Raw genomic sequence first — 26,260 nt, forward strand, 5'->3', positions numbered from 1 at the left:
TGGCATGTGAAGATAAATCCTAAATGTTTTCATTTCAGGGCACGGAGAAGCCTTTCTGTCAACCAGGAGGAACCCTGGTGACAGAGATCATTTTAAGCCCATTCCGCTGAAAACAAAATTAGCATTTTGCTTCAGGATGAAGGGTTTTATCACCAAGATCAGAAATGGAACTAATTTCTGAGACAAGTGTTTCTGTGCTATGCTCTATTACAGATTAATGTCCCTTGCATTCCACCAGATACCTAAACAGAGTTATCATCACTGTTTATTGCCTTGTGGCTGATATTCCAAGCAACTGATAGTGTACTCATCGTTTTCCTCATTATGTAATTTATTGCAAAACTGTCTACATTTCTCAGAAAGTAGTACTATAAAGAATTTTATCTGCATGTAGACATAAAGTATATTTACTTGGTGATCCAGTCAGAATGGACATACTTGAATCTTTCTTATTGGAATCAATGAGACTTAAAAGTGCTCAGCCATGAATGGATCATGTTCTTATTTTAAAAAATGCAAAGAAACTTTATCTCAGGTAGGAATACAGGCTGGAACTGCTTATCATGACCTTAGCATGTGATAGCTAAAAATATAAAGAAGAATATAATGCACGTTCAGCATTTTTAGCTCCGATACGTTACAGTGGGAAAATTGTGTCTTCCACTTATTACTACTGAAATCAGCGAAATTTAAAAGTGCTTAAATATGCATTCCTTGGAAAGCAAAGGAAAAAATCATGCACCCCAATCTTATGCAAGTTTACCCAGAAATAAATTCCCTGTGCTTAATCTCAAGTACATTTTAACTGAAAAGCAGTATTGATGTGTTTGTACTGGAAATATATCACTTTTCACAAATATTTGGGTCTGCAGGAGTCAGTATGCCTTTAATGAAGCGAAAGAGTTAATCCACTTTATGGAGAAATTGATTAATTTCTAGGCAATACCATAGAAAATAAAGCACTTTCTAAACCAGGGGTGCTTGGGATGGGGAGAGAGTCAGAGAAATCAATATGGTGGCTGCAACTGTGCAATCAAGCCCCACCCCTTTTTTATGGGAACTTTATCATTCCTCTCACTTTGTGATCATGTTTTTATGTTGCTTGTTTTTAGGGTACAAAGTGTCTTCACACTTAATCACTAATATTAGCAGGGGGTTTGGTCATATCTGCTAAACAGAATATCAGCAAACTAATTCAGCAGACTTTTTGTGCTCTGAAAATTTTCTCAGAAAAACAGACAAATGCCTTTGCAATCTGCCTCTCATTTCTGGTTAATGTAATGATAGATTATGAAACTGTAACCCAATCTACCTCTTTTTCTCTTCACTGGAATAATTTTTTCGAGGAATAGTGGAAACTCTCCAGCAAAGTGAAGTTGGATTCCTAAGGCCCGATGGGTGGTGGTTAAGGATTAGGGCAGTTGAAGTCAACTGACAGTTGAAGAGCTAGAAGTCATGTTCAAAAAAGTTTAAGAAATAGAAAGTGTTTTCAGGCTGTATATGTATATGTATATGTAGAACTGGACAGAATCTTAAGACTAGGAGTAAATTAGGCAAGGTTAGGATGATAAAAGAATATACAATACAATTATGTTTATACATAGTCAAATTTTATTTTTCTCCCTACTTTATGAACCCAATATTTTAGCTTCTGAAAACTAATTTGTTGGAGAGCTGAATCAATGCAGGGACTGCATTCAGTACAATGTTCCCTCAAGTCTACCATTTCATACTGAATGGGTGATGGTGGTATTTTGCAGTATTCCCTAAAGTCTCTCTCTCTATAGAGAAATATGTTCCACATGCTTGGACATAAACATAATCAAGAATGTGATTTTGTTTCTTTACAACTTGTTTTGTAAACCATCTTTTCATTCCTAACTGAAGCAGCAGGGAAATGAAATAGTTGTTTTTAGCAGTAGACAGGGAAGATGGGGAAATGAAGCCAAGGCCCATACCTGCTGCCATCCCCACCAATTTCCTGGAACAGCATCTTCATTACACTTATTGTTGCCATCCCACCAGTGACTCTATGTGGATGGTCTTCAAAGTGATGCATTGCAACATGGCTGTGGAATCTGCCTCATAATTATAGAATTGATTTAATTGATTTAATATAGCTGCCTACTCCCAAAGACATGTGATAGGAACATGTGACAGAAAGTGACATGACATGAGTTGCCCCCTCCCTTGTAGCCCCTATCAACACTCATGAAATGTTGGATGGGTTGACACATTATGGTAAGCCAAAAATGAACAAATCATATCATGATTATGTGTTAAATATTATCCAAGGCATTAGATCACCAAATTAGATGTGATTGCTGAATCCATGTATTGAAACCTATATTTTTTTTGCAACAGGAAGTTGGGTAAATAAGCTTCATTTTAAGAACAAAAAAGCATAAAGATTTCTGTGGAATTCTCCCTACAATTGGTCCCTCAATATTATGTTTTCTTCATGGGACTCTCTTCTCATCCAGGAGTTCAATGGGAGAAAATTTGAAATATAATTTGTGGGGAATAGGCATAAATTTCTACTTAGGTGTAAGCTACTTTTAGTCATTCCACTGGACTTTCAACACACTTCTCTTGCATTTCACATGATTAGTGTGATCACAAACCTGCAGTTGCTTTGGTGTATTACATTTATACATTGTTGAAGATGATTGTGGGTGAGAGCTTGGCTTGTAACCATCTGTTTATGTCTGCAATGATATAATTCCAAAGATTTACTCAATGTTCTTAGTCCAAGTTGATTGCACAGTAAAACTCTTGGCCTGTTTTACAACAACCCAGTGAACACAGCCTACTTTAAATCAAAACAGGAGCAAACTGTTTACCCAAGTCTCACTAGGGACATTACATATGGAAGTAGGTTTTGGTATGCAGATGGAATTTGAATATGAAGATAGCTTTCAATGCTCTATGATCAGCTGTTCAGAGCAGGAAGAGAGAGAACCTGAACCAACCATGGTTCCTTCTCATTTCTAAAGTTGCTGGATCAGAACAGGACCATTGATTCCATCCCATTTAATGTGTCCTCATTAGCCTCAATGTACTAACATTTACACAGTACAAAAAAGAAAAAAGATGGAAGAGGTCAGCTCACCTTGTGTGTCTACATCAGTTGCACACATAATTTAGAACCTTTACTGTTTTCCCCATATCTCCCACCCACTCATGAGTGTTCCATACATTTTGCCAACCTTTCTCCAACCTGGTGCTCTCCTGTTAAGTTGAGGTATGCTCACTAGGATAAGAAGGTAGCTGTAATAGAAGACAATAGGCAGGTTCCAGATTCAGGGAGGCTACATTAAATTGTCTTGCCTTGCAATAAACAAAGAAGTCTTCTTTCTGGTTCAAAACTATGCATCCTCCAGAGTCCCCTATAACAACTTTGGATCATGGAATTGCATCTCTTTTAGCTTTTCCCATTATTTATAATGTTTTTTAGTGTACAGTTTTTCATATGTTCTGTAAGGAACTGCTTGTGTAATTTGAATTTTGTATTTGTATTATATTAAAATGTTCTGGTGTTTATAAGAAATGTTGGAAAAAGTCTTTTGTAAAACAGCTTTTGGTTGTCCTATCTCAGAAAAGAATGAGTGGAAATATTATTTGTTTTAGTAAGATTTGTGGAAAAAGCAAAAGACTCTAGAGTCATACTTTAATTTCTGTTATGCATTAAAATATTGAACTATCTTTTTTACATCCTACTCACTTCTGCTTTTGTTTGTTTTATAATAAGGGTTCTTCATCAACTGTGGATAAAACTATGAATGACCAACAATGTAAAATGGAATAGTATTGTAATTTGACATTGTTTTTGTCTCACTGGAAAAGGATTACAGGATGTTGAATGCAAAATTAAAGATTTTAAAAAGACTACAGAGTATGAAACTATATTTTTATAAAACCAGTCATAATAATGAAGTATTATTTAATATCATTTATTTAGAAGCATATATATGCATTTAATTTCTACTGTTCAGTATGCTTTGTGTGTGTGTGTCTGAACGCCTTTGAGTCAGTGTTGACTCCTGGCAACTGCCTGGATGAGTCCCTGCAGTTTTCTTGGCAAGATTTTGGAAGTGGTTTGTCATTGCCTTCTTCCCAGGGCCAAGAGAGAGTTGGCTTTGTGCTTAAGGTGGGACTAGAACTCATGGTCTCCCGGTTTCTAGCTTGGTGCCTTAATCACTACACCAAACTGGCTTTCCCAGTATGGTCCATTACCCTATTCTTTCTCCATTATCTGAGAGGTCACCTTCACAGCTCACTTTAAAATGTTAGCAGAATATCAGTTAAGCACCCAAGAAGCTTTCTTCCATAGATTTATTTTTCTTTCTTTTTGCAAATGCCCAGACAAATGCCCAGAGCATGCGCTTGGGTGAAGTAGAAGAGACAGGAACTTTGTTATTCCGGGACCAACTGTATCTGGGGCAGAATACTGATTGACATTCTTTGAACTCTACATTGGTTGATTAAATACTGGGGAAGACCGCCCATCTAATCTAATTGATTAGATTATAGAAGACTGCCTATAATCCCACCGTGAATAATATTATCCGGAAGTGACCAAATAGAAGGTGAATTTGAAACTCAGGAATGGAGGTTAGACAGGTTAGATGTGGTTGATCAATCCAGTTTAAGTGTTCCTTTACTCTTTTGCCTCTGAACGTTTGGGGATTGGATTGCTCCCCTTTCATTACAAAACAGATTTATTTTTCTTTCAAAAACTTATATGGCCACCTATCTCATACCTGATAATCCTAGGCTGCTCACAGCAACATTCCATAAGACAAAGTGTGTGTGTTTGTGTGTGTGTGTCTTTGTGCATGTGTGTTTGTGTGTGTATACTGTGTGTGTGTGTGTGTGTTTGTGTATTTTATTACTGCCACATCTCCCAAGTGGGGGAGATAGGCGGTAATAAAAATATGATAAATAAAATAAATAAATAAATAAAATATTGCCCTCAATGGAACAAATATCCTTACCATGTTATGTCTGCACAGTTTGACATCAGAACTGCATGTTCTTGAACTTCTTGAATCCTTTTTTAAAGAAAACATCAGGAAACCTTTTTCTGTACCTAGTTAACTTCTGCCACAGCATTTACTGGTTTAGAGGTCATCTTTCAGCCCAACAGTGGGAACACTTAATGGTGCAACCTAATCATTGGCATTAATTAATACCCACCTCCTGAAAATGGGAGAAGGGATAGCAGAAAAGATATGCCATTTTTGTCTAAGTAATGTGCATCTGAATTGATGGCCTGCTCAGAAGTAAGCCTGGTTGAACTGCAAAATGATCTTGTCTCTAGTGATTTTATAGTTAAATAAGATCTGAGCTAGTGCCTCTCTTGGTTGTTATAAAAAGCTTAGATACAGCCCATATCATCAGCTGGTTCAAGCCTTGCCTCCTCATTTGATGCTTCTCATCATTCCATCATCCCCTGATTAACTAGACCATAAGGTTGCATTACAACACATCTGGAGGGCACCAGATTGGAGTAGATGCCTTTAAGTTATTCTCTATCTCAACTTGAGCTGGTTAGCTGTGGTGTGAAGGTTCTACTGTTGAGCTAATACACCTTATGGATGTATATCATCCTAACTACTTGTCTGACTGTATGTTACAATATAGATTTCCAAAGACATTTGCTAGAAAAACAGAGGGGCCATCAAGGTAAAGCTCAAAGAAGAATGCACAAACGCTCTCATATTGAATGGCACATTTTCTAAGCCCACGCAAGGAATTCCTTTTTAAGTAAACAAGCAAAGATCAAATTCCTTTGCTTGAAATCATTGTTGTAATTAAATGGTTGTAAATGATACTGCTTGGCTTTCATTTTATCATAGAGAAATGTGAAATGTTCAGTCAGGTTAAGTTCATTAGCAATCAACTAAGCAAGAAGGACTATCAAGATACAGGCAGGCTTTTGCCTTAATAAGAATTTGGGTTCTGTTACCTACTTTTTTCAAATGATTCCATGTTCCTGTATGCATCCAGTCTGCAAAACTGAACACTGTGGCAGGTCTGAGGTTTGGAGGATATGCGTACAGTTTCCAATTAATTTATTCAAGAATGTTTTCCCTCAGTAGGAGCCCTTCAGATATCCTAGATATGGAAGGCCTATTTTTCATGTGTTGCTCATCCCAGATTTGATGAACCACTGCTTCACTACTTCCTATGGTTCAGCCAGCATGACTGACAGTTGTAACTGATTCTTAATGATGGCATTAATAGACCAACTTATAAAGAGTTCCAGACTGAGGAAAGCAATCGTATTTATGCTTGGCTGATAAAGCTTTCTAGTTAATTGGTAAAATGCATGAAAACTCCAAAAGCTTGAACCCCATTATATTTCCAATCACCTGCCAGTATTTCGTTATTCTGCAAAGGAAAGAGGTGTGTTATGGCATCTCAGCTCCAGAATTTTCTGGATGAATGATGATTTGGATCAATTATAGGGCATGTGTAACTCTTGATTAAAATATCTTCACTGGCTAAGAGGCTGTTTCAAGATGTTCTTTCATATGCTGATTATACTGTATTTCATGGAAATGTAAGAAAAACCTCGTAGTTTTGAAAATCTCTGCCAAGAAATAGTTCATTTTGAAGTGTTTTCAGGACACACACACACAATTGTAATGTTAAATAAGTAAAAATAATTTTTTATGTGATTTAGTTTATTTTAGCTACTTTAAGTACCTCCTTCTGGTGGAAAGGCAGCTATATAGTCAACAAATAAATAATAAGATATACCAGCAGCAAGTAAAAGAAATAGATCAATTTGGTAAGGATCTAGGTTGAAGAGCATTTGGCCTAGGGCAGGAAAGGGATTTCTAGGCTGTGTCAACATTTAAGCATGGTTTATAGAATAAACACTGGTTACCTGGGATCAGACAACAGACTATGCTATAAACCACAGTTTACAACTAATTAGGTGGGTGTCACCAAAGAAACCAGAGCAGGGCTTAGAACGTTGTGTGTGGATCTTGCTTGGGTATGTCAAGCTATGGTGTCCCAGGGACAAATGGCTATCTTAGAATGGTCTTCCTGTATCTGGTGCTTTTCAAATGTCTCTATTACAATGTATGCTTCCAAAATTATAAGCTAATGAACCTTGAGAGCATGGATTGCCCCCCTCTTTCCTTATTAAGAATCAACCTTATCTCTATGCCTGAAACACGGGTGATAGCCTTTTGGTGGTCATAGCTATAAAGGCAGAACTTCCTTCTTACAGAGAACCATTGGTTCTTTCCTCCATCAAGATTATAAATAAATTTTAAAGAACTATTTTGGAAGTACAGTATAACTGGGATTCCATTATAAGAGCCCAAGGTTTAGAGTTTCAGATTTGTGATTTATTTTTATTTCATGTGATAATTTGCTGACTTTTATTTTTACTGGGTTTTTTAAACTGAGTATTACTTTCATGGTTGGCTTACAAACCATTCTCTTAACCAGAGCAAATACAGCAATTGATAGCTGCCCAGAATCCCCCCATGAGGGGGAGATGGACGGTGAATAAATTTATAAATAAATAAATAAAATAGTTGATGGAGGAGGGAGTCATTGCTTTCCAATAACAGGAAATTGAACAGTGGAAAGCAAATGTTTCCTGACAATGGGATTTCTTTCTTAGTTTATTATATTTGAGAAGATTAAATGTGGCTATGCCATGAGATCTTATTGAGATAAACTGAAACTGAAAAGGAATTTCTCCCACAGCTACATTTTGTGATGCTTTCAGAATGAGCAGCCTACTCCCAATTGTGAGTTCAGAACTGCAGTCTCACAATGTTTAAGAAATCAATTTCAGTGAACATCCCTATGGAGATTATTTTTGAACTTCTATCTTGGACTTTAACACAGGCTTTTGAGTCCCCAATGAACTTGGCATCCTACCTTACCAAACAAAGCTGGAGGCAGTAATGTTAAAGAATTTCCCTTCCCAAAATAACTGAACAAGAAGCTTGTTTTTTGCAAATGGAATTGATTCATCTTTTCTTTTTCAAGTCACCCACTGAATGCCACCCTGGCCTCAGCTTCAATTCATGAGAACATCCTCTGCTACGTTCACAGGATGTCTATAGATGTTGACACACTCCAAGATCAGGCCAAGACAAACGGAGTTCTTATATAATTCCATTTTAATCTTCCACAAAGCTCTGGGTTTAGTATTAATCTGCAAGAGAAAAAAAGGGGCAATTCAAACCAACTACTTGGACCATACTTGTATATCACTATGGCCAAGTGAGACCACTAAGAAGCACCGAGAGAGAAGAGGTATTTTGCCATGGCTTCCTTAAAGTTGGAGTTGCTTCTTCTCCATGTTCTTCTGGTTTAGGAGTATTTCATTAGCACTCCAGTGAGAGAAACTGAGTTGTTTGCTGAAAAATAAATAATCATGCTATAGTGTATAAGAGATTACCTTTCCCCCCACCCCCTGGCCTCCAGCCATATCTAAACCCACGTATCTTGAATTAAGTGGGCCTATAGATGAGGGGAGGTACAGGTGGCTTGAGCCTCAACCTCTCACTGTTTAGCAGTCATGCTCAAAAACATGGGTACTTAAGCTATATAGCTTTGATGTATTTATCTTCCAAGCTACTTTTTATTACTCCTCTCCAATCAAGAAACTGTTGACGTGGTGTTTTCCATGTCTAGTATCTACAATTTGACGTCATTACAATTGTCACAGTGGCCTTCCATTCCTAGGCACGTGTTTATTATGGTGATTTCTGCAAATAAAATCTTCATGCCATTTCACATGAGTGTAAATATGTCCTCAAAGGCCAGCAGTTACATAACTGTGTTTTGAATATTTCCTGGGGAAATAATATTGGGTCATAATATGGCAGATGCAATTTTGAAAGATTAATAGAAACCATTTTAAAACATAGTCCAGTTTGCTTGGCTCTTATGGGATTTTTCTTTGATCTAACAAAATATAACCACAGTTGACTTATAGTTATTTTTAATTACATAGTACTACAGCCAATGATCCTCAACATAGGATAACCTACAGTAAAGTCAGCTATTGTTTCCTTACCTAACATGTAATTATCTTATATTTGATACTCACAAGACCAGTTCATACATTAGAATGTGATCTTTCTTCTGGCACTGGAACATTCCAGGAGTGGTACAGATTGGCAACTGAAAAACGTCACACGTTTTCTCTTTAGATGATCTAAAACATTAGGCTGAATGTTGTGCCTGCCTCAGGGAACTGAAACTGGAGTCCTTTCAAAGGACAGAAATAACAACAACTGTTTTAAAAAATGATGCCGTAGCAGGTAGTGCTATGTAACCAACCTGTGCTGATTTCAAAAAAGCTAAGTAAAGGTGGAGCCTGTTTGTGTTTGAACAGTTGATACAGGAAATTCCTAGATTGGGAAGATGAAAAAAAATTCCAAGAAAGCAATGACAAATGACATCTATATCATTGCCAAGAAAACTACATGGATGTGTCCAGGTCATCACCAAAATCAAACTCAACTAAAGAAGAACTTTGATGATGATGATGATGATGATGATGATGATGATGATGATGATGATGATGATGATATTGCTTGTAGAGTTTCTACCTCAGATATCAATAAATTTTGGAAAAGTTTGAGTTTTTTCCAGTTCAGATCACAAATTTCTGAGGCTGACCATAATTCCTACAAATTGAGACAGAACCCAGCTTTGCTACCTCTTTGTCTTATGACAACAAGGAGTTGATATTTAACAAACATTTAGTTAGGTAAAGGTAAAGGTTTCCCTTGACGTAAAGTCCAGTCGAGTCCGACTCTAGGGGGCGGTGCTCATCTCCGTTTCAAAGCCTTGGAGCCGGCGTTGTCCCTAGGGACACTTCCGGGTCATGTGGCCAGCATGACTCACGGAACGCCGTTACCTTCCCGCCGAAGTGGTACCAATTAATCTACTCACATTTGCATGTTTTCGAACTGCTTGGTGTGCAGGAGCTGGGACGAGCAACGGGAGCTCACCCCGCCACGCGGTTTTGAACCGCCGACCTTCCGATCGACAGCTCAGCGGTTTAACCCGCAAGAAATCCACACCAAATAGTGATCTGAAAGCTACCCTTATTACAAATTATGTTTTAACTGTTGTGACTGTAAATGAAAGCTCCTTTTAAATGTAGAAGTTCTGATATTCTAATATTCACTAAATATTATAGTTTATTGCAGGAGATTACAGTTATAAACAGACTCTATTTACAATCATAATTGTTAAATAATAAGTATTCTTTGGCATTATATCATCTGAATGATAAGACATTATTAATTTTTAGTAGGTTCAAGATTATCAACCTTCCTAGTTTACTCTAAATGAATTCCCTCATTAAGGCATATCTCTTGGTTTTCTTAGACATATCCCTTTTGACCTTTCCTGCTTAGCTAGCTCAAGGTGACTTACAAAACACAGTCATATAATAATATAAAATCAACGAGTTATCAGCAGCAAGTAATAAAGCAGCCATAGGAATTGTATTCAGATAATATTCAGCCAAACATGTTTTTGAGCAACCATGTTTTAATCCAGCTCTAGAAAAATAAAATGTTGGGATCTTTGTATCATTTCCAGTCCACAAAATTGGGATTGGCCATTAAAAAAAGGTGTGGTATTAAAACTTCTTAACTCCACAGTTCCGATATCCAGAGCAAAGCTGAGAATGTAAGCAAGGAGGAAAATATGCAAGAAGATGGTCCTGAAAATGCCCAAGTCACAAGCTGCTTAAGGCTTTTAGGCCCAAACAATTATTCTGAAGTGGATACAGAAGATCCCATTACAAGTCAAAGAAAATATGAATGGCATGATCGCCATGTAGTCTCACAACTCTGAGTCATTAATTAATACTCTCTCCCATTCCCAGCAAAGCTGAAATGTTCCTGGCCAGTCTTCAGGCTCCTTAGTCCCTCAATTAATTTAAAGGGAATGAGCTGTTCAAGTTACAGGGGTAGATGTTTATCAACAGCAACACGGGCCCAGACTTCACTGCTGTTCCCTACCCCCACTCCAGAAAATTAACATTTGCTCCTCCCCTTCACATTTTTTCTATTCCCAAATGAAACAATAATCAGAATAACAGTATTGCATTTCCTGAACGATGGGATGATTGGCTCTGATTGACTCGCTGTCATCATTTTGCCTTTAATTCCAGATCATTCAAATATATAAACAAAGTAGCTAATATACCATGAGCCTTTTTTTCTTATTAATTATTATACAGTACAAAACAAACAGGGGTATTTGATAATCAGCTGAAGACAGATGTAAATAATGAACTCCTTATGCACCCAAATCAGGAAATAAACAGGGTCTAAGAAGGATGGTTTAATTCTCATTCAAAAGTGGTTGCACTCATGGCAGCATGTTCTTCTTAATGGAGCTGATATATAGTAATTTAGAGAACATTCAAAATGCTTCACATAAATGATCTTCCTATTCATTACAATCACCTCAATTGCTCTAGATTTTGAAGAATGCTGGCTTGTTGTAGGTCATGGCATGCTTCCTCATCAGGCAGACCGGCTCTTGGAGACAACGTAAATCCAAAGAGAAAAGAGCCATTTTACTACTGCTTGGAAAAGGAAGGTGTTTTCTTCTGAAGGCAACACTTCCACATGTTTCAACTCCTTGCACAGGAATGTTGGGAATTTAAGGGATTCCCCTCCAAATCATTTGGGTCAGCAGGTACTTCCTGTTCTACTGATCTGATCTGATTAGGGTCTTCATCTCTAAGGAAAGGTCTCCCTTCAGGCACCGATGAAATATCTGGGTGAATAACTGCTGCACAGCACAACCAAAATAGAAACGAAATGAATACTTTATGATGGTCAGTGACTAGCACACAAATATAAGTAAAAGAAAAGTTCTAATATATGTAAGGGTTCATATACAGGGATGTGTTAAAGTTTTTAAACTTGGAACATTTTGCGCTCAAAACTTTTCCTTTGCAATCTGAAAGGTTGCTTTGAATTTGAAAGAGTTGGTTATGATCATTCCAGAAGTTCTTTGTAATTCAATATGGCTGAGTTTCAAGCTTAAAACATTTCTTCTAAATTGACATGGAACTCTTTTGAGCTTTGCATGTTCCCAAAATGGTTGGAACGATTCATTTTCTAACCCAAGAGGGAGTGCTTCAAACCCAGAACCAAGGGTTTCAAAACAACCCTTTTGCACGTTCCTAGTAATGTATGAAATTGAAGCTGTGGGTATTTTAAAAAGCTGATATTTCAAACAAAATTGAGGTTCTAATTCAACATTTGTTTACTGAGCAGAGATAGAATGTACATGTGTTTTTGAAAGCATGGATATTTATCTCCAGATCTCGATATAAGTGGTCTGTTTTAACACTAGTGATCATCTGTGCCAGAGAAAGGGCAGGATTCTGATTCAGTGCCCTATACCACTGATTCAAAGGACTCACAGAAAAAATATTCTGTTCTGGATATATCAAATATATGTTTGTGAAAGGGAGACAAATACAGATCCCTCTGGCTTATAACACCCCATGCCATACGCAATCTCTAGGTTTATGTAGCCCTTGAGAAGAATCTAGTCCAGTGGTTGCACCACTTCATTTAATAATGCCTTCTACAAGAGAGCTACCAGGTGCATGTTGTAACTTCTAGATTCACTCTCCATATGTAGTATTTATCACAGGGGCACCAACATCTATTTCAGTTTCATATTCAATTCCCTAAATTGAGGACAGATAGCCAGTTTGGCAGAGTGGTTAAGGCACCAGGCTAGAAACTGGGAGACTGTGAGTTCTAGTCCGGCCTTAGGCACGAAGCCAGCTGGGTGGCCTTGGGCCAGTCACTTTCTCTCAGCCCTAGGAAGGAGGCAATGGCAAACCACTTCCGAAACCTTGCCAAGAAAACTGCAGGGATGTGTCCAGGCAGTTGCCGGGAGTCAACACTGACTCAAAGGGACCAAAATAAATAAATAAAATAAAATAAAATTGAGGACAGCAAATCTAATTTATAAACTGTAGCTAGTTCTACCAAGGCAGGGATTTGTAAAGCAATTGAAACCATACAGAATCCGATTATATCCACAGTACAATTATTTTAGACTGAAAAGGCTGTGAAATATGAGAACAGATTGAAACAGAGTGAGTTCCTATTTTTATAGAGTTCCCATTCACATATAACATTGTCTTATCCAGAATGGATCCGGTCATTTTGCCAAAGAGCCTTAGGGATCAATTTTCTTTTTGTTTTATTGATGGATATTTGTTTCTTTCGTTTGTTAATTTTATATCTTGTCTTCCTTCTACAAGCTCAGGTGGTGTACACAACTTGATTAACCAGAGAATCACATACAGTATTAGATTTCGTATTTGGTATGGTATACAGTTAAAGATCCTGCCTGCTAACATTTCAATGCACTCCGGAGTAAGATACATCAGTCCAAATGGGGCTTACTTCAGAAGAGATAACTTTAACTTTACGCTGTAAAATTATCAGCTCTACCAGGTGGCCATTCAGGTGCTCTCCAAAGGCAAAAAAGAAAAAACTGTAAAGGAAATTATCTCGCCTTGCTACCCATTAGCTTGCCTTGTTAATGATCTACTATTAATCTGTTGCATTTTTTAACCTAATGGAATGCTTGAGTCTGCAAGTGCCTAAAAACAGGTTTAAACCAGTTGATGATATTCTCGTGTCTTCAACGAACAGAGCAGCTTTCTTTTAATTATAAAAGTTGAACACAAAACCGCTGCTGTGTTTGCTTAGAAAACATACAGGTAAAATCTTCTGTCATTCTAACCTTCCCTTCAAGGATTCTGTTAAGAGATCATAATTTGCTGGACAGTGTAACTTCCAAAAAGGAGAGCTCTTCCAGGGGCATTTCTGTGATCTCCTTGATCCTGTCCATTCATCTCACCCATTGTCCTCTCTCTCTTCTAGTACCTGCAGCCTTGCAAAATATAGTGATATTTTCTAATCCATCATCTGCTCACATGCCCATAGTATGTATTTCTGATGGCTGATTGTGAGTGATGGGACCACTCAGCCTTTATTTCACCCAGGACTAACTTTCTGGTTCTACTTACAATCCACAGTATTCCTAATAAGCACCTCCACATCCAAAATTCAAAAAAGTCTACCTTCTTCCTCCCTCTCTTTCTCAATGTGCAGCTTTCAAAATTGAACATTACTGCTGGGAAAACCATTGCTTTTGTTCTATAATTTCATTTGTAAAGAATTTCAACAGAGTCTTTCCATCTTCTTTTAATCTCATTTGCCTCTTTTCCATCATTCATCTTGAATAGTCCTACCTGAACAGTCAATTCTCCTGGGATTTTTCTGACCTTATATTTCTCTGTTGACATTCCTCATTGGGATATCGCTGTTGTCCTTTCATCTCTGTTGTCCTTTCATCTTTGACTTTGGAAGTCTGTGTGGTCACAGTACTTTTTGTCCAAAACTTCCATCCTCTGTCTTTCCCTGGTTGCTATAATAACTTGTTCCAAAATCCACATGAATATTTTCCTTTTCTAAGTATGGGGAATATATTTTTTCCATTTCATTTTCACTATACCTCATTATCCAATCCCACAGCTCATATTTTCTTTCATAAAAATTAATTGTACTGAACCTGTGCCTTACAATGATCTTATATTCTCACTGTGTGTTGCCCAGGTCATATCTTGGTGGCATATCTACTATTTTTAATTTTCTAAGTTTAACTCATGTATTTGATACCAATAATTCATGGCAGTTCTACAGTCTGCACCTGAAAGTGTCCTGGCTGACTGAACTTTACTTCTCCATCATCTGTTTCCAATTATGTAGTCAATTTGATTTTGATGTTCTCCATACAGTGATGTTCACTTGTTGAGTCTTGCCTGAAGCAGGTGTTGACAGTGAACATAGAATTCTCTTCACAGAACTGTATCAATCTATCTTCTTAAGCTATTGAGTTTAATCAATTCAAATATATTTGTAATTCCACATTCCTCCATCTTTCCATCTGTATTCCAATCACCTATTAGTAATACTACGTCCTTTCAAGATTGAATTTAGCACTTTTTATACTTTGCCATGAATTTTCAGTGAGAAATACCATTATGCCCTTAATAAGGATTTGTATAATATTGATATTCAGTGGATGTCCACTAATTCTAGTAGATATGATCCTTTCATTTATTGAGTTATAGCTGAGCATAAACAATGGCCCTTTTGACTACCTTTTCACATGATGCCTTCACATAGTATGATACTCCGAATAAGAATATCATGAAATTATCATTACAGGTCTGATTTCTGCCTATCTGGGTCTATTTAAAGTTGATTGATTACAGTACGTGCCATCAAGTCAGTGCTGACTTTTAGAACTACCTAAGTTTAATTATTCTTTAAACATCAATTCAGTATACTTCATTTTCTCTTTGACCATATCAGGTTTTCCTTGATTCCTGCTTCTCCTATGTTCTAACTATATGTGTCCTCCTAAAATGAGGAACTCATCTTCCAATACTGGCACCATCTATGACCAGACATCCTTGCAGCTTTGGCTTGGCTGTATCGTCAGTTCTAGAGCTAACTCTTGAAATTCTACCCTCTTTTCCAATAACTAGAGGAGTGCCTTTCAACCTGAGAGTCTCATCGTTTGTCTAAAGTTTCAGTTTTGTCCAGTTTCCTTGACAATAATACAGAAGAGGTTTGCCATTGCCTTTTTCCAGGTTTCATTCTGGAACTTCTTCTCCTAGGTGGCTCAGCTTCCTTCATGGCTGCAAAGTTCCATGTGCTCTCACTCCCCTTTTGGATTATTCTTAATTTACCCTAATTCTTAGCTTCATTTGATCCCTTAACATCAAAGATGATCCTACCGGAAGCTCACACACACTGGCATGGCTCTTAGGGTCACTGAGCACCATATAAAGGTGATAATCAGAAATCCAGAGATACAGTTGCACTGTCAATGAAGAACAGATCCTGGGTCCCTTCAAAGATTCCTTCCAATCCAGAACCATTTCGGATCTGTGACTCATTCAGAGTTTCAATGGACAATCTCCTTAAAAGTATGTGTATGAAAGTAAGAGTGAGTTCAGCTGTACCTCTTCAGCCAGAAGAGAAAAGGTTGTGATTCAGGAGAAGACAGACAAGGATGAACCATTCTTACTTGAAATAGTTTAATTTTCAAAGAAAATACTCACCCCATGCCTTAGCTTGGGACACAGTATTTTAGTATTGCTGAAATTACTCTGATGATGCCATGATAGGGGATAGAACTTCTTAGATTTAGTTTTTAACAGATTTTTTTAAAGCTAGTCACTTTTTAAAGCTGCGAGTAATTGAAAACTAGTGGTATTTGACACATGTGCCCATTTTAAAGAGCATCTGGTTCAATTAATTCAGTCCTCAATACACAGAAAGCTATGGAATAAAATGAATATCTATTTTAATCTTTATACACATGAAGCTATATTCCAGGGTATTTTCTGTGTTTTCCAAACTGAGATACAGCATTTTTTGTCAATTTATTTAGTTCTCTCCCAATATGATTTTTCTTCACTTAAAACAGAAGCCTCAAATTAGCTTTTCTCAAGTCATCTTTTCTAATGACTAAAACTAGCTTGAATTCTTTTTGCTAAAATTCAGATTGAACCCTAGTGTATGTAATGAAACATACAAAGTATACCTAATATTCTAATCCTGCACACCTTTTTCCATTTGCATAGTGATCCTAAATAATTACCTGATGGAAACCAGAAATGCTGAATGACAAAAGCAGCCAACAAATAGGCAAATAAGGAGCCCATGTAGTAAATCTGAAATGAAATAGAAGTTAGTATTAGAGCCACAGAATCTCCAGCGTTTACTCAAAGGACAATGGATGTATACGCACCAGATCAGAATTCAAAATGTTGTTTGACAAAATCCTCAGGCGTAGATAAAGCAAAGCTAATGTGCACGGACTAACTGATTCTCCGTTGCTGTAATTCCAGCACCTATGGAAAATCATTAAAAAGCGTTCAATGATTTGTAACGTTTAAGCTTTATGTAATAAGGCTGCCCTGGGCTTTGGATAAAATGGCAAAAAGGCACTCTGGAGGATGCACAACACACGTAGCAGCTGTCAGCAGCTCTTTAAAGCAGCTGCATCCTCTCCTGAATCTGCAGCTGCTGCCTGATGATAAAAAAATGCTAAGGGCAGCATTGGGTTTAACTGGGATCATTTTAGCTGCCACATCAACGGTATGTCACTTTCCATCCCGGTACCAGTGGCAACAAAGGTCATATGCTGTGTTCCACAACAAGACCCAGCAGCAGGGCAACTGATGCCTTTCCAAGGGACACCAACCTTTATAATGTAAAAACTTCTTTTCCACATTATACTGCCCATCATATGGATTTGTACACCCAGATTTATAAAATCCCTATTTAACTTTGAAGCATTTGCAATTAAAATGACAATTTTCTGCATTTTTGAATGAGAGTTTATCCCCCCCCCCTTTTTTTTTTGAGGCCGCAGTATAATCATTGGGACTTTGGTCGAAGCTGCTTCAGTATTTGCTGTAGCTTCTTCCATGCTGAAAAATAAAAGACCAGCTTCTAGGGGCAAGTCTCTTTCAAGGGTTTGTGCAGAAGAAGAGTTGAAGGCTTCATCCGCACAACTCATTTGAGCCAGTCATCAGGTTTGTGTGTTTGCGGCTACAACACACAAAAGTGCTGGGTCTCTAACCTTGTGCATGCAGGAATGGAATCAGCAGGCATCACTGATCTGGTCATGTTGTATGAACACAGCCATGCCTGCTGATTCCATTCCTGCATGCACAAGGTTAGAGACCCAGCAGCAGCTCTTTCTTGATTTAGAAATCTGCAGAAATCAGGTTCTGCATCAAAAAGAAGGTCCATATAAGTCACATGTGTATGGCACATGGGGGCAGGCAGGGAATGGAAACAGGTGGTGATGCTAGCAGATACAGTCCTATTCTTTTCCTTTGTGGAGAAGAACTTCCAAGAAGATCCAGACAAATTGTGAAAAATTGGAAAAAACAATTGAATTGAAAAATTGGAAAAAACAATTGAAACAAATGAAAAAACTTGGAGAAACAACCTACTAAGTCTGGGGTTTCCAAACCTTCTGCTTTTAGGGAATTACCCTGCACTGATTTGTCTGCTGATAAAATTTTGGGCATAGCAAAGGAGCATTGCAGAATGATGGAAACAGTGTGGCACTGCAGGCTCCACCCCTTTTGTTCAGGTATGAAAGGGGTGGGGTTTGCATTGTCATGTCTCCCCTGGGACTTGTTCTAAGGTTCTCAATTCATAATGCAGAACAGGACAGCTTTCCTTCTTTTGGGGGGAGTAAGTTGCACTTACTTTCATTATTTTCTATGTAGCATCTAGAACAATAATTGGGAAGCTATCAGGAACTCCCAAGGTTGTGGGCTACACTAGGAAGGATAAAATACCCCAGAAGATGGCTTCCGTATTGTTGCCAAAAACCCAACCTGGACATGTCCACAGAATCATCAGGACACAAGCTTGTTTTGAAGAAAACGTGATCCCTAATTTTTCACCCCCTTTAACCAGACCTTATACACCACTATAAACTTTCTACTCTGAGTTCAGTATCTGCAAAAAAAGAAGAAGAACAGGCCTACCTTTCATAAAGCTCTTGACGAAGGGACATATTTCTGGAGTGGGCAGTGCTCTCAATTTCTAAATGTTCTAAAATATGAGTTGGGATAGAATAACCTTCTTCCAGAAGAAGAGCCAAATTAAAGAATCCCTGGAAGAGATAAAATGATGATTAACTGGACAGTCCTACTGGCATGATTCCCTTCATATCCTAGAACTAGGGTTGGGTGACTGAATCTATGTCTGGCCTGCTTCTAAGCGAACGTCTGCTCTGTAGAGGGGAAGCTTGACCAGAGCTTGACCTTCCCAATTTTTAAGAAGAGGGTCTTGGGGTGGGGGGCGGTGAGCAAATCCACATTAGCTCAGTAGGAAACTGACAACCTCTGCATCTAAGCCAGATGTGTGAAAAAGGGGGAGTCTGTGACCAGCACGTCTGTCTATAGTCTATGCAAAGTGTTTGAAGACTTACAGATGTTGATTCTCACTTTTGCTTAGTATGCAACAAAGAAAAGAAAACTTCAAAGCATGCTCATTTCCTGATTTGTCCAAGGTTCCTCCTAAAAGCTTTGAGGTTGGGCAATGGAATAAACCATTATTTCTCAAAGGAATGAATGTCACTCATCACCCAGAATGGGGCATGTGGAAAGTCATGGAATGGCTCTTCCTCACATTGGCTTTTAAGGAGGCAAAAAACGTGCACTAATTTTAAAAAGAAAAGAGGAAAAGGAAGCCCTAGACTGAATGCAGTAATCCCCTAGGCAGGTAGAACAATCTGTTTTCTCTTTACGACTTGTTAGAGTCCATAAAGTTTTGTCTCTGCCTGGTCTCTTATCTGGAAGCTGTTCCAGAACTAGGAAGGCATGACTGAGTTGATCGTCCAGGCTTTCATACTTCCTGGGATGGTATGGACCAGCAACATGCCTTCATGGCCTTCAGATACTGAGCAGGGAGAGTCCACTTGGAGCAAACATCTTGAGGGTAACAGGGCCAATGCATCCTTTGGAATAGCTGTCATGAATACAGTCAGAATGGGGAAAGATGACCTTTTAGGTTCAAACAAGGCAAGGGAAGTCAGAGAGTAGTATGGCCCATATGTGTTGCTCTGAAAGAGAGAGATGGGTGAGCAAACTTAAAACTCTTCTACTTGGCCATACTAATGCATGGGAAAATTGAGCTGCTTAACTCTTGAAAAGTTGAAGACATTTTGTAGCATTTCCTCTGGATTTCTGGGATGGAAAGTTCCCCACTAGCAAGAACCCCTGCTTTCTTCTGCTCCACAAAGAGCCATCCTCTTTCCTCAAGCTGTGGCACCACTGTCCCCCTCAGTTACTCTGAATTTGGCTCGGCCACCTGTCCTACCCAACAAGGTGAAACTGCTGCTGAGAATCCGGGGGGCAGATCCAGTGCCTGTCTGTAAGGCTTATGAGGAGTGTCACTACACCACTTTCTTCCGATTGGCAAACTCAGCAGCTCAGCAGTTTAACCCGCAGTGCCACCGCGTCCCACAACAAGGGTATATTTGGTTCAAAGCCCATACTATTTGTGTCAAGTTATTTATTTATTTTTGAACCGTTCTTAATGGTGCAAATATCTGTTACTGTTCAGAATCTAAAGAAGAATTAAATGTCTTGCAGCTCATTGATTTGAAGATGGGATTCCAATCACTGGTGGAGGTACTCTGTATTTTTCAATGCTGCTCATGTGGCACCCAGTCCTGTTGCTTCTGGGGGCACCCACATCTAAACCTTCTTCAGTTAGATGGGATGTGGGCAATTTTGCAGTACTCTCAAGAGACTCCAGAGCCCCTGGATTTCATGCTTCATGTCCTGACGATGCACTACCCACCTGCGCATCTCCATTCAGCGCTGCTTGTGCATACATATGTGCTGACATATCCAAGTTTCTGGACTGGTTCTGATAGCCATAGTAGTAAAAGTCTCCTACTTTCAAGAAAGCTATGGAAAGAAAGACCTATGTTAAAGATTGCAAAACCTTTTTCGTTTTGTTAGATTTAATTTGGGTTATGATTTAAACCCTGGCGCCTAGAACTTGCCACCAGCACCAAACGCTGTTCATCAGTTGCTGCTTCTCATTCAGTGCTGGGTGACACACAAAACAACCAGATCATTTTCCACAACCCCACAATACTCACACGGCGTTACTTTTAACAAGCTGCTGTACCTACCAAATGAGGGAGCATTGCTTTGAGAAACAGCGGAATTGTAGTACTTCCAAACACAGTCAGTGGTGAAGTATCTTTTTGCCAAGTTCTGGGAAGGTTAAGGGGAAAGTAATGACTTGATGTGCCTTACAAGAAAAACAAAGTTAATAAGAAGCTAGGGGAATATGTACTTACTGGATTCTCTTCACAGAGATGTGCTAGGTTTGTCTGTGATACCTCTATTCCTGTCTCTGCAGAGAGAATGTAATACAGTAGAGCTTCATTCCTAAAATTGGAGAGAAGACCAGAAAAAGAATAATTAGCTAAAGGTAAGAAAACTTCAGAAAATGTTGGAAATGTTGGCTTTCCATGGAAGCAGATGGGGCAATCAGAAGATCTTCACCCGGTTAAAACGTGTGCTATACAACATTCCCAAATGCAGGAGTGCAAGGAAGTCATCTACATAGAACGAAGCCCAGAAGAGAAAAAGAAAAATGCTGCTTTGAACTGCCATAGTACAAGGGGTCAGTCTAGACACTGACCACAAGAAACCAAATTTAGGTCATTCCGGCTTCAAATACTGTAAACTTGGGGGAGAAAGTTTAAAGGGCAAAACGGCCAGACAGAAGAAGATCAAAGTCCTTCCACCCAATACTTCTACAGCATTCAGCTATTTTTTTGATCCTGAAAATTATTTCAAATGGGGCAGGGAAGTGGTTTCAGATATGTCTTGGGAGGGGACACGTAGATGGAAGAAGATTCACCTCTTATCTTTCTGACAGCTCATTATGTGGACACCCACAGGTGTTTTTGGCACTGCTTTAGAAATAGGTCCCAATTTGTGTGATCTCAGGCTATTGTTGTGTCCAGGATCTGAGCTGATTTATCACCAGTTGTGTTTCTGCAGAGCTTGCAGGTGGTCTATTTTCCCACTGTGAGGGCCTTTTACTCCACCTTCTGGCTCCTAGCAGCCATTTCTGATTCTTACTTCCCCAACATGCTATGATTTCACTATCATGGCTTGCAAGAGGTTTTTAAAATGCAATTCAAGAATGGCATTTTTGCAACCAGGTTCCCCTCTGAGCAACCATTCAAACCATTTTTTTGCAAATGATCTGATAAATGCACAAAATGTACAGTATGCTGAAAACATGGGTGCAAGACACTCACAAATAATTTCATTTCCCTTTTGTGTGAACTTGGCTGCTTTATATTCTGGAATAGCTCAGGGATCAGGATACTGATTGGATGGTGATGTTGATGATGATTTGTTGTCATTATTTGTTATTGGTCAGCTGGGGGGAGAGCCCTGATTGGTTGATGTTTTTCGCTGCTTTTTGAAGTCAACAGAAATGAGGATGCTCATTGGAAGGTCGACATCAAATTGCTTTGGGACAGATTAGGATTAGGGAAACAGTACAATATGGAAGCTTCTGTAGGTTGACATCAGCAGTATCCATAACAAGTCATGGCGATGTCAAATGATGACCTGTATGTGATGACATCATGGTGCTGACATGCTTATGCAATAATGTCATGATGTCTGATACAAGGATATAAGTCATTGAAGTGACGGCATCATTAGTAAAGGTAAAGGTTTCCCTTGACGTAAAGTCCAGTCGAATCCGACTCTAGGGGGCGGTGCTCATCTCCGTTTCTAAGCCTTGGAGCCGGCGTTGTCATAGACACTTCCGGGTCATGTGGCCAGCATGACGACTCGGAACGCCGTTACCTTCCCGCCGAAGCGGTACCTATTGATCTACTCACATTTGCATGTTTTCGAACTGGCATCATTACATACTTCCTATTTACTCTACTTGCCCACTACCTGTGGGCTCTCATGACTTGCATTGTCCTCCCTTCAAGTGAACTTGATTACTTTAACACGATATTTGGGTCAGCCTCTGTGATTGACAAATCTATGACAAATTGTTCAGGATGTTTAAGGTATCATTTGCCACTGTGTAGTCTTCTGAAAATGTGGTCTGCTGCTGAGAATTAAGAACATTGGAGTGCCGATAAGCTTTAAAAACAACATCTCTTTCTTGCTCTAATGGAATCTCTCTTTCCCAAAGAATAATCTGTGGATTATTGTGTATCAATAGCTACATCTGCTGGTCATTTTTTAAACAGAAAGAGCAAATGGAAGCCGGTTTACCTTTGGTTTATCTCTCTCTTGCATTAACATATATTCTTCCTAAGGGGGATTTATACAGCTTTATTCATAAATTATCCCTGGTTCTTTTTAGCAACATGCCTAGCTAGAATAAGATACATTCAATTGGAGGCAAATTTTATTTATTATCATATTTTTGCAACTGTAGAGGTGGAAATCCAGATTTTTTGAAAATTTACAAGTAACAGAAGGGATAAAAAGGTTATTTCTTCTCCTTAATTTTGACTAATAATATTTTCAAGGTGCAGGTGATGACCTCTAATTTTGAATGGGATTTGAGCATTGAGATGGGAGACGAAGAGTAATTTTTTCCCCCTTTGCTTTTAAGTTAAACTTGCTTTTTCACACTGCTGCACCGAAGAAAAATGTGCATTTTCCCATCAGCATCTTGAAGAGCTATTTGCTAAAAATTAAGAGAGATCTATGCCTCATTTGGCCCTGGGATGCTAAGTTTTATCAGATTTATTAATTTGCCATTAATGAAACAGGACAGGTCTGCTGGGAGTAATAGGTTTAAGTTAAGGATAAATAAAAATTATTCTAACTTAGCTATTATCCAGTGGCTACTCCATGGCTTTCCATTCTGTGGTTCCCTTTTTTCTCAGCTCTTATAAAATGAGGTACTGGGAGCACAAATCACAACATTAATTAAAGCACATTTTTTCACATATAAAAGTCAGGAACAACAAACCTACCAAGACAATTCCAGGTATGCATTGAGTGCTTTTTGGATGACATGACCTAAATAGCCATTCTTTTCTGCCACGTATTTTGCCCAGCTGTAAATCAAAGGAGGCACATTAAAACTGGAGATAGCAAAGCCCCATTAGGGCTGGACAGAGTCTATCCTCCTCTAGCTTTGGACATCCCAATGGGTAGAACAACATGGGAAAATCATCTCAGGAGCAAGCAATGCCTCTCCCTGGTGGGGGTGGGTGGCTGAAGTGCTCTCTATCATCTATCTATCTATCATCTATCTCAGTGATGCCCAAAAAGGTTTGACTTACACCAACTTTTTCATTTTTTTTCTCCCAACATAGTTTTGGAAGGGAGAAACTGCTATTGACATTGTGAAAAAGATGCCAATTCAGCTGTTCTTGGTGGGAAATATAATGGAAGATAGATGTGGTAGTGAGATAGTGTGAGACTGATGACTGACAGGCAGAAAGGTAAGATACCATTGAAGAAATACTAATGGAGGAGGAGAAGGAGAAGGAGAAGGATAGAAGACAGATAGAAGAAGGATAGAAGAAAGAGATGGAGATGGAGATGGAGAAGGAGAAGGATAGAAGATGGATAGAAGAAGGATAGAAGGATAGAAGGATAGAAAAAAGAGGAGAAGGAGAAAGAAGGAGAAGGAGAAGAAGGATGGAAGATGGATAGAAGATGGATAGAAGAAGGATAGAAGAAAGAGAAGGACGAAGAAGGAGAAGAGAATTGGGACTCTTTTTCTCCCTCCAATGCATTCTCTATCAATGAAATTTATCCAAAATGACGAGGAGACACTAAGGCAGCCTTTTTCAACCTTTTCACCCTGGAGGAACCCTTGAAATAAGTTTCAGGTCTCAGGGAAATCCTGCATAAAAATTGCAAAAAATATGACAGGTCCACAATCCAATTCCTTCTAACCCACACAATCCACATTTTACAATATTTACAACAGCAGCAAAGCAGCAGGATGGCAGCTGAGTCATGGCATATAAGAATTCCCACTACTGTGAGTGCTAGCATTGCATGGAGCATGAAGTCCAAAAAAGGGATGCTTGCTTGCTTGCTTGCTTGCTTGCTCGCTCATTCATTCATTCATTCATTCATTCATTCATTCATTCATTCATTCATTCATTCACCATCAAGACTTCTTGCAGAACTCCTAATGACCTCTAGGTTCCACGGAACCCCAGTTAAGAAATGCTGCACGAAAGCATAGCATTGTAACTACCTAATACAGATTAAGGTCAACCAAGCAATATTTTTTGCAATCATCTGCTCCTTCAGCATTACTTACATTACTGCTTTTTCCGGATCCCTGGGAAAACTTGGTAGATTTCCTGTAATGTAAAACTGAGAGCAGCGCAAGGTCCCTTCGATATGACCTTTTTCCGCTGCTTTATAGAAATAGCCAGCAGCAGTAGTCTGCCAAGGGAAAAAAGATGTTGAACAGGTATGCATAACTTCTGGCTAAATTTAAAAAAAAATTTTTTTTTAACAAAGGTTACTAGCTGCAATTTGCACATGTATAGTTTAAGTACATATCTAAGATGTCAAAGAGGAAAATATTGTTGAATACTGAATCCAGACTATGATAATAAGGAAGGCCCATTTGTGATACTTTGCTACAAGATTGTCTTGTCCGAGGATGGACATTAAGAATAGATTCTAAGAAAATTAGAAGTGTTTCTCCATCATTCCCAATACTTCATTTCTTTGCTCTGTTATCTCCTTTGCTTAAACTGATCCTGCAGGCCGTCTCAACAATACAAATCCTTCCCACACCTAATTTAATCAAAGGTGGGAATGAGTTAATACTATCTAGAAAATCTTGGGAGTCCTTTCAGGAAAATAAATAAATACAAGCAATGGACAGCCTCTAGGCTTAAAACCTTGCCTCCCTTTTTGCTAACTGTGCAGCAAATGCCTTCAGAATGAGAACTCGGTTTCCAAAGGCCACTTTGTGGCCATAAGGACTCTGCCATTCTAAGATAAGCATTGTTTCCCTTTGTCCCCATGACATTGCGTGGCTTGTGAAAGTCTGTGCAAGCTCAGCTGATTAACTTTTGACTTGCTGCTTCTGTCTTGCACCTGAAGATGCAGAGTGGACTGTTTTCTGTTGTCAGGAGCTCCTGCCTTGTTTTACTTCCTCCTCCCCAAATCTTCCCCTCCAAAAGGGGAATCCTGATGACTCCCCGATGCTGTTTCTGTGGGTTTGGGGAGGGGGCACTTTTCCCGCTGTCCTGCACAGAAGCTCATTTTATTCTGGTGTTTCTTACCATGAAAAGAAAATGCTGCAAGAGAAAGTCACCCTCTTCAACACAACCTGCCTTGCAGGGTTGTGGTTGGGGAAGGGAAAAAAAATGGGAAGAGGGGGCCCTGTGTATGGTGCCTTCAGCTCCTGAGTGAATCTAAGCAACAAACAAATAAATACAACGGAACGCAGGGAGTCCAAAAATGCTGTAGAGGGTATGAAGGACAGAACTGGTGTCTTGGTAGAAATGGCTCAATTTTCTCTTCTCTGGACTGATATCTGAAGGTTAACTGATTAACTGAGTTTGATGATGGCCTGAAAGTAAGTAACACTAACAGTGCAAG

General features: G+C 38.8%; 1 protein-coding gene across 1 annotated transcript in view; it reads right to left on the reverse strand.

The window, feature by feature from the left end:
- Nucleotides 1-10,542: 10,542 nt before the first annotated feature.
- The window catches only part of SEL1L3 (SEL1L family member 3), a 39,333-nt gene continuing 23,615 nt past the window's right edge, over nt 10,543-26,260 (reverse strand). Inside the window, exons 15-23 of the mRNA XM_063310475.1 lie at nt 24,960-25,087; nt 23,650-23,733; nt 20,974-21,064; nt 20,803-20,887; nt 20,463-20,572; nt 18,641-18,768; nt 16,879-16,981; nt 16,729-16,801; nt 10,543-11,808 (exon numbers count right to left, since the gene is read on the reverse strand). Of these exons, the coding sequence (XP_063166545.1) occupies nt 11,648-11,808; nt 16,729-16,801; nt 16,879-16,981; nt 18,641-18,768; nt 20,463-20,572; nt 20,803-20,887; nt 20,974-21,064; nt 23,650-23,733; nt 24,960-25,087 (963 nt within the window). The 3' untranslated portion in view covers nt 10,543-11,647. The remainder of the gene's footprint in view (nt 11,809-16,728; nt 16,802-16,878; nt 16,982-18,640; nt 18,769-20,462; nt 20,573-20,802; nt 20,888-20,973; nt 21,065-23,649; nt 23,734-24,959; nt 25,088-26,260) is intronic.

Source organism: Candoia aspera, chromosome 8 (assembly GCF_035149785.1).
Source record: "Candoia aspera isolate rCanAsp1 chromosome 8, rCanAsp1.hap2, whole genome shotgun sequence".
Taxonomy (NCBI): Eukaryota; Metazoa; Chordata; class Lepidosauria; order Squamata; family Boidae; genus Candoia; species Candoia aspera.